General features: G+C 36.0%; 1 protein-coding gene across 1 annotated transcript; it reads right to left on the bottom strand.

Moving 5' to 3' along the window:
- Positions 1–346: 346 nt before the first annotated feature.
- LOC149790199 (uncharacterized) lies at positions 347–8,797 on the bottom strand. The gene is made up of 3 exons (XM_089973180.1): positions 8,381–8,797; positions 1,975–7,559; positions 347–1,332 (listed from the first exon to the last, which is right to left on the bottom strand). The coding sequence occupies exons 1-3, from the start codon at positions 8,381–8,383 to the stop codon at positions 1,314–1,316; spliced, it is 5,607 nt and encodes a 1,868-aa protein (XP_089829306.1). The 5' UTR covers positions 8,384–8,797; the 3' UTR covers positions 347–1,313.
- Positions 8,798–10,040: the final 1,243 nt, after the last annotated feature.

The following is a 10,040-nucleotide window of genomic DNA, read 5'->3' as shown; positions in this document are numbered from 1 at the left end:
TGTTCTAGATTAATGATTGTTTATAGGTCTCCTTTGTCTCTAGCATGTCTGCGTTTACCTTATAATCATACATATATATCATTCGTCCCCTTCGTGCTTCCTTTAACCGTATTGCCATACCCATATGTTATGTGTCTCTAGCCTGCTTCTTTTTACCGTATAGCCATACCTATATGTCCTGTGTATCTAGCGTGTTTGTTTTTACCCTATAGCCATACCTATATGTCCTGTGTCTCTAGCTTGTTTGTTTCTACCGTATAGCCATACATATAGGTCCTTTGTATCGTGCTTCTTTTTACCGTATAACCATGCATCTATGTCCTTGTCTCTAACTTAAGCTTATTTACTCATAGGACAGGCCCCAAAAATTTGGATAGTTTCTATCCAAGGTAATATGACACCCCAGCTGAATGGCCCTCTGCTATTAACATCCCAAGCCCATGCCTGTGTGAGCCTGATGAGTTCTTCCAGGCTGGTGTAAACTACTGTATGAACCCGGTTATTAGTTCACAGAACCTCCAAATATTGCAATTGAAGCAAGTGTTTGGACAATATAATGAGTGTCGTTTTATATGCATTTCATTACTGTATTATAAAGGCTTATTACTTCATATGATTTTTTTCTTCCAGCCACATAGAAACATTCTATATGGTTTTATGAATAGTCCATATAAATGTTGTTACATCCCACATTGTAATTTGTCGGTCTCAAAGAATAATGCACCTGCTTTTTTAATTTCAATGAATGTGCATTTAAAAAAAAAATATCACATAATACTTTTAGAAATTCTAAGATGGTAAACACATGAACTTATGAAAAAATCATTTGCTATGCCCCATTTTTACATATGACTCTTCTACTGTAACACTTTTGTACAAAATATGTTTAACATCTATTGCAGACTGCACTGTAAATTAATAAAGTCCAATGAACGAATCTGATATTTATTTTCCAAATGATGATATGTAAATTAAAAGTATTGTCAAAGTTTACATAAACATTTCGTACATCCGAACCAGAACACATCAGAGGTAACATCTATGGTACGACATCAACTATGCGTCTATCCATGCTTATTACAAGATCCTAGAATTATTTGAGCATAGTATTTACAACTGTTCAAAATGCTGCCCTATGGGGTACACTGTCCACATTGTGTGTTATTTCCATTTTATATGAATTCCTTTTTAAGGTATGAGTCGTTATCCTATCTGAATTGCATTGGACTTTAATGGCCATTCAGTATTTTCATCATTCCTTTCTAAGTCCTGTAGTACATTATTTGTTGTGTTTTACGTCTGGTTGCTGATCGCTAGGAAAACTTCATCTTTCTGGAAAAGAACACAAATTCATCCAAGTACACTGCTGTATGGTAAACAATGAAACTTAGATTCAAAAATAGATCTTGATGGAATGCGATTTATGGGTTCCTCAAAACTGTATATATAGATGCACCACGGTAAGGTATATAAATCAGTTTAATACGGATAATTAACACATAGATGCATGCAAAGTTTTTGTCCCAAGAAGAATGTATCTACTGAGGAAAATAAGTACTGATGTTGATAAAATGTAAATTGATCTACAATTGGCCATTTGATATGTGACGTTTGACCAAAACAGTCCAGTACAAATTTTCCCCATATTTAGCGGCTAAGTTAACAGGTTTTCTTTCAAAGATGTTGCCAGGAAAAATGAGAAGCAGAAATCTATGAGAAGTAGCTATACATTTAAAATGGTCTAAAAATAATTTTGTTTATTTTATGAATAGCTATCTGATAAACCTTACTGAAGCATTTTATGATCAAATAGAATAATTTAAACTGTGTATAACGGCAATGTACATGTATGCATGTGTGGTGTGCTTAATTACAATTCAAATTCAACTGCACAGCTTGTTCATAGAGAACCCAAAAAGAAAGAGAAAGAGAGAAAAAAGAAATTTGTTGAGTTAAAAATGTTTGTATGCTTACCTTGGAGTTGACATTAGAGGCTGTCGTTTTCTCGGATTCTGTTTGCATGGTGTATCATGCAAGGCACGTTTCTTTGATGTTCGTACTCTAGTTTGTTTCGCACAATTAATTTTCTCCTGGAGTAGCTCCTCTGGTATTGATAATAATTGTTCTTTGTCAGATACATGAACATCATCTCCAAAACTGTAATAAACTTCACCGTCTGGACACATGGAAATACAACAATATCGAAGAAGATCTGGCAGAGCGGCCTCGTGACACCATATAGTCAATAAATAATCTATCTGAACTTGAATAAGGCTTCCTAAATTCCTCAGGGCACTTTCCGGGGGCATCCATGTTTGTGGATGTCGGAATTCTTTCCCAGGCATTTTGATTGTCATTTGCCTTACTTCTTCAAAGGACAATGCAGCTGCATTGTAGATCTTTGGACAGTACAAATCCTTTAAAAAGGAAATGTATGCATCAATATTTAGCATTATGGATGAAATTGACTCATCTGTCTCATGGATTTCCATGTGAAAGAGTTTGAAAAGCTCAAGACCTTGATTGTCAATGGCTTTCATTAAAATTTTTTCGTGTGAAATTCCATAATGTCGTGGCAAAAAGTCATTTCCTCCCATGCACAAAATGATGGCAATCAGAGCCGCCGAATACTTCTTATTGAAGTATCTTTCAATACTTTCTATGATTTTGGAAATGTTGTACAGCTCAGGCTTTTGTTTCTGTAGCCAAACATAAACAGGGCGTGTAAAGGTTCCAGTTTGGTTTCTTTTCCAGTGGAGACTGATACCAAATAGGTGAATTAGGACTGTGTCGATATCAGCTGATGATACAAAGTTGACAACAGAATCTCCATCAGACAACTCAGCATCAAGCTCCTTCATCCAATCAAGTTGAGCCATTTCTGCTTCCCCCTTTCTCTGCCTGATGTTAGACAGCTTCTCCATACCAACAATTCCTGATTCGGAAGTAAATCGAACTCTCAGTGGTATTGTGAAAGGACAACATGTGCAGGGGACCTCTTGGCAATGACATGCTGTCAGCAGAGCTTCACTGTCTATATCCAGTATAATATTTTGCTTAAGAAGAAGCTGATCAATGTGATTGCCTAAATAGGAACTTACAAGTTTCTTGCCGGTCGCTGTTCCCACAACAGAGGGCTTGTGAAACGTATCTTCACTGATCACCTCTTTTTCTTCCTTCAAATGTAAGATAGATATTTTTCCTTTAGAATCCCGCATTTTTCTTGTATGTGCTTTTAGTGTGTCTGGTGTGAAGGAATATTTTTCCTCACATATAACAATGTGACGTAAATTTGGAAGGTGTCCTATCAGCTTGTGAAGAATTGCCTTTGATACGTACTCTAAGTACTGGTCTCCAGTCGAAGCTGATGTCTTGAACTTCACACCGGCAAATTCTACAACTGAAGCTTTCGTTTGTTCCTTTATGGTCGGTGGAACAGCTTTGAAATCTGTCAGGATGAACTCATCTAAGTCTGGCAAATCGTCCTTTTGCTCACTTGTAGCTCTGGTATCAGATATTTTCTTTATCAACTCGAGAAGAGCTCTTTTCACACCAGCTGATTTATTTGTGGATGATTTTGTCCCATCTGGCTTAAAGATTGACTGACAAGTATTCATGGAAGAGCTTAGACAGTCCACAATCGTTGTCATCTTCTTTACTGTCCTTTTTCTTTTCTCCTCGCTTTTTTCTTTCATGCTCTTACATGATGTATTTTTTGGTACGCCTTTAGTCCTCTTGATTGTTGACCCTTTTGATCTTTTTATTCTGTTAATGAGATGTTTGGGTCCGTTTATCAATTCAATGTTAGGACAATCACTAAGTGTCATACCCAATAGACACTCTTTTGCTGCATATCTGTGAATCATGAATGTTCCTATCTCTTCTGTGGTTGAATCTAACATCTCTTGCTGAACCTCTGGATTCTCCTTGTGATATACATTTCTTAGAATGGGATCAAAACTTGATGACATTCCCTTTCTTCGATGTATCAGACCAACTGTTCTTACAATATGGCCCAAGTCATTATCACTGGCTTTTCTTCCCATGTACCTTTCTGAAATTTTGGATGCTATCTCTTCATCTTTTTTCTCATCTTGCTTAATCTTTGAAGCATCCTCTCCTGAGATGACAGACTGGATTACTTTATGGACTTGTCTCTGCTCGTCTACTGTGGACATCCTTATCATTACATTGCTTAGTGTGGCCCCTGGTCGAATACATTTCTTTGCATCTCTGTGGTCAATCTCTCGAGCAGTGTCTAATCCAAACCTGACAATACTACCATTGTGAGAGGTACTGAATAGAGCATGTTTCATTTGTCTGTGAAAGTGACTTGATTTGTAATGTTCTATCAAAAGCCGTGTGCAAAATCCAGCATAACTGGAAGCTCCATTTAAGAATGAGAACGGAAGTGAAGACTTCACACCGGCCAGTAGTAAGTTGTATCCATCTTTTCCTCCTAGTCTTTCAGCAACGGCGATGGCTACAATTTCGTCACAATGCCTCATTATATCAATATGCAGGGAAAATGTTTTATTCTCAGTGGATGTTTTCTTAATGAATTCTTTCAACATTTGTCCCCATCTCAATTCAAGCTGGCTCACGGATAACTCCTGATCACACAAATTTTTTTCCAGCTCCTCTGCATGTGAATGTGGTAGTGAGTTGATAAACGTGATGATAACCGAGATATGCAAAGCTGCTGACAATCGCCAAACATTTCGCGTGGCTGTCTCGATGTTCTCGATACTTACCAATTTACTGCAGTCTTTTTCAATATCATCATCTCTCATATATTTCAGTATATGAATGAGGCCTGATGTTTCATAAGCTGATATTAAATTCATGATTTTAGATTTTCTCAAGTGCAGTACTGGAAATTCTGGAAGAAATGTTGCATACTTTTTGTTCCCATCTATAAGCTTAAAAAGATTTCTGGCAATCTTGTAGTCAGGTGCAAACAGAACCTTATCATTTGTTTCACTCAGCTCAGCCTTCTCCAAAAAATCATCGAGAACCACTTTCAATGTGGTTATGTCATCATCTCTACCACTGGAGGGTGGAGGATGGCGGCATAATAGTGGCGGTGATGGTGTGTTGTTTAGATCCTGATACTCTAGTATGCTACTATCAGTACTGCAGACAACAGTTTCATCTTTGTTTGTCATAAATGGTATCTGTATTTCTTCAAGGAGGGCTTGAACATCTTGGAGAATATCTTTATTAGCACCAACTTTTATCCTAATATTTGAATATTCTTCCTCCTCCTCTTCGTCTTCTTTTCCTCTTTTTTTATTCATTTTATCTTTATACATTGGATGTACATCCTCCTCATCTATATCACTGATATCAATATATGGTAACAAATCACAAGATACGTTTGGATCATCCTGGATGTTTTTCATATCCTCGACTGTATCCCCATTACTGTCAATGGATGTAATGGAGGTAATGGCTCCATTAATGCTCTCTATATCTTCACTGGAGATGTTTAGTGGGAAGTTTTCAGTTCTATCATTATTACTAATTTTATCCATTTTCTCCAAATCATGAATGGCCAAGGATGAAAAGCTTTCATCTAGATCCATGTTTTCTTCCTGAAATTCTGAATTTTCCATCGAAGCCGCTTTGCCTAGAATGTTTGTGAAGGGCTGTAATGATGTAAGTCTTGTCCATATGTATTTCAGGCCCCATTTGGCTTGCTGCTGAAAACGTTCAAAAGCACACTCTTCATCAGAGGTCATCTTTAGTAGAACCCATTCTAGATCTTCTTTTTCCAGCGGTGGTGCTTCCTTGCATGCACAATCTTCTTTTTCTTCACACAGTGGAAGATGCCATGTTAATACATCGTTTGAATCTTTTGGAATGCCTTTGATTGTAATGGGCAGGGTGCATAGTTGATTTATTCTCCTTTCACCAGGTTGTGGGTCAGTTTTCATGGTGAGCTGGACCAGATTGTCCATGAAAAATATAAGATGGCAGTCTCTGAGACAAACCAAATGTTCAGAAGATGAGACATCACTTGCTTTTATATAGCAAAGTGGATATGGTTTCAGATACGTTTTAAAGTGACAAAGTTCTGGATCTGCAGCTTTCTTAAGACGTCTGTCTCCATTTCGTAGACTTTGACTCATATTGGTAGCTGATGTGATGGAAAAAACAGATGTGATGTTATAGTAGTTGATGAACAACTCATCTGTGACAATATCTTGTATGAGACCACTGTAATTTCTGTTAAGTATGTTCAGTGATGAATCGAAATGGCAATATAAAGAGGATAGTTTTGATGTGTAGAAATCATCTGATGATCGACGCCTGAGGCTGTCTTTGTTCAGTAGTGTTTGTTCTAATAAACACTGGAATGGTAAAGGAACGTGCAAGCGCCATTCTCTCATTATTTGAAAGTGGTTCATATCTAAGGGATCAGCAAGCCAATGTTTCTCCTCTTTAAAACATTGAAAGCAAAAGGAGTCAAGAATTCTATATTCCTCTGGGAGATCTTGGTCATCCAGACGAGATGAAAGTGACACATAATGGGGTTGGAGTTTTCCAGATTTTAGATGACTTCTTGCAAGAAAACGCTCACCAGGCGGAAGGCAGCCTTTGGGAAAGAAGAGTATGACAGGCACATAAACATTGTGACTTTTCTTCAGAGAGGCACGAACTATCAGAGACATATCATCATACATTTCAACATTATGTTGCAATTCCTGCAATTCGATACCAATGTGTACTCCTGCTTTATGTGCACACACATTTGTGCACTGAAAACAAATAATATTTTGAAACTCAGGAGCAGGTATGTCTCTAAGAGCATTTTCTGTGTCGGTTTCTATTTTCTCAGGTCGATGGATACTTTCAAGATGGATAGTAATTCCATTTATTGCATCAGCAGCAAACTTTCGAGCAACATTCCGCTGACATACCTTCAAGCACAACTGATTGAGTTCTTGTCCTTTTTCTGCCAACTCTTTACATAATCTAAAGAATTCCCATTTACTTTCCTGCTCATCTTCATAGTCTGATGCTTCTTTCTTACAAAAGGAACTATAATGCCATTCGAACAATTGAATTTTATTCCATTCGCTGTCGGTGAACTGTGTTTTATAATCAATAATTAAAGATGGAATCTTCAGCCCTTCAAGTTGTAGCTTATTAATTGTTTCTTCATACAGACCCAAACTTAAAATTTCAACAGACGCTAGTTGTTGATAAAGGTTCCATGTTGATTTATTCCATTTGTTTGAAGATATAGACTGTGTTTGTTTTTCTAAGAGTTCATCACATACCACTTTGCAAACCTGGAAGTCATCATAGTGATGGAACATATATCGAAAGAAAGACGACAAAGAAACCAAATTCTTTTCTTCTCTCTGGATTATCCCAGTATCATGTCGCTGTAATTCTTGTACAATATTTTCTTTCTTCACAATTTTTTTCTTGTCATGAATCGAATGGTTAGATTTAAGGAACTTTACAAGATCATCTATGGCTATGAAAGTTCCATCTTCGATTTTATTGAAAGGTAGAGACTCGAGTGATGGTATACAGATGGAAACCTGTTGAAGAATGAAATTATTTAACTATCTGATGTCAACAATTCTGTCAAACTAGATAATAAAATATAAAGTTAGAATTTTGGTACTAGATTTTATGTATTGGAAGATAAAAGATTACAAGTATGATTGATCAGTGATATGAGAGATGGATAGAAATATAAACTACAAACACATATGACCATATATCAATTGCTTCAATTTGTTGCCTGAATGCTATTTACACAAGGCTGGTGTCAGTTATGATCCAATGTATGATTAAAGGCTTTATACACTTCCATGATCATTTACAAACATATATGCTAATTACCATAGTCTCTATCTATGCTACTTATAATATACATTAGGCAAAAAAGTACTACTATCTAATGATGATACACTTCTAATTTACCGACATAGACAATGTTATGCCTTAATTACTTCTTGCTGCAATTAGACAAATAAATGACCAACATGAGAATTAAAGCGACATGAACTCTGGGTTTCTTGATTTTGTGGATTTTGGGGATTGAACTTAACTTATTATTATTGAACTGTCAATGAACTTAAACTGGATTGATACATTAATTCTATAAACTTTTGCAAATGACCGTGGTATAAGGCTATTATATTTCTACAATTCCATATATATATATATATATATATATATATATATATATATATATATATATATATATATATATATATATATATATATATATATATATATATATATATATATATATATAAGTATCTCAAATAGAAACTCACAATAGAAAGTTTATGTATGTGATACACTAAGTGATAATACAAATTACTGAATGCAGGTAATATAGAATTCTTACCATTTCTTCCTCTTCAAATTCTTGATGATATTACATACTCCGTGTCTTCAAGATAAAACTGTAAGTATTCTTGTAAAAAGTCACAAAACTATTTAGACAATGTATTTGAAGCATATGTCAATCAAATACATCACAACAACAGTCAGCTAATCTTATTTTGGTACAAAATATAGACCTACCATTTATTATGCCCAATACAATAAATATAGAAATCCCATATTTAAAGCTAGCTTTCAAACACAGGGAACTGAAATAGGGGCATTATAACTGGACAGTTAGCTGGGAGTCTAAAAGCAATTATATTTGACATGAGTGAAAGTCACACTTGCTGATAACAAGGTGATGACAGATAAAGCAAACACTGGCAGGCAAGCAACAGAATCTAGAGATATTCAGACCTGGGGCCTGTCCTAGGAGTATATTGGTGTTAACTAAATAGCCGTACAGATTTTTGTCACGCGCTAATATATTTCTGTGTATTATGTTGACAGTTTGGCATTTCATAATTATAACTGTAAGGTCAACAGTCAAATATTGTTAGTATACGTTTACTGTTCATTGTCTACTATCGTATTACAGGAAGACGAAAAATGTAGTGGCACAAATGCAAGAAAATATAACCGTTTCAGCACAAATTGCCATAAATAATAATAATAATAATAATAATGAGGACTTTGTATAGCGCCTAATCTTTAGAAGCTCTAAGCGCTTTACAACATTAGACAACACCTATAAGATAAGAAACATAATTATATTATTACAAAAACAAACAACACGAAATTAGAAAAACATTAAAAAAATGCAAAACATGCTGAGAATATTTCAGGTAGAAAACATTATTAGGTCTTTAACTTTGTTCTTGCAGTCGAAATAAGTAAGTTTTGAGAGCCCTCTTGAATGTGATCACTGTGTCTTTGTGTCTAAGTTCAGTGGGCAATTCATTCCACGTTGCTGGGCCCTGGTATGCAAAAGAACGCTGTCCATATTACTTTATTTTCGTAGTGGGAATAATGAGTATACGATTGTCAGAAGAGGAGCATAAGTATCTTGCTGGTGTGTACACATGGGTGAGGTCAGATAGGTATGTTGGACTGGAGTCCGACAGTAAAATGTAGCCCTGAGAACAAATTTTGTGTTTGATTCTGGATCGAATGGATAGCCAGTGTAGGGTATAGAGCAGCGGGGAGGTGTGCTCTGATGGTGGTACTCTAAGTATGATCCGAGCAGCTGTGTTTGAACTTTTTGAAGTTTCTGGAGTAGATATTGAGATGAACCAGACAGAATTGAGTTACAATAGTCCAGTCTTGAAAGTACTAATGAACACACAAGTGTTTGGTGGCATCAACTGAAAGATATTTGCGAATTAAGCTGATGCGTCTCAGCTCAAGATATGCAGCCTTGCATATGTTCATGACATGTTAGTGCAATGTGAGAGTACTGTCCAGAGTAACACATAGGTTTCATACTGATTGTGTGAATTTAATGTTGGCGTTGCTGATATTTATTGTTTGAGGTAAAGGATGTGAATGAGAAAGTCTTTGTGTTGTGATCAGAATGGCCTCAGTTTTATCATCATTCATCTGCAGCTTAAAAGTCACGTAGTTCAAATTCTTTTCCTTAATCGTGTGTGCTTTCAAGGTGGCAACTAAATGAGGAAAGG

The sequence above is a fragment of the Sinohyriopsis cumingii genome, chromosome 10 (genome assembly GCF_028554795.1).
Source record: "Sinohyriopsis cumingii isolate HCF-2022 chromosome 10, ASM2855479v2, whole genome shotgun sequence".
NCBI lineage: Eukaryota > Metazoa > Mollusca > Bivalvia > Unionida > Unionidae > Sinohyriopsis > Sinohyriopsis cumingii.
Note: the sequence above shows the minus strand (reverse complement) of the source record. Positions and strands in the feature narration are given on the sequence as shown.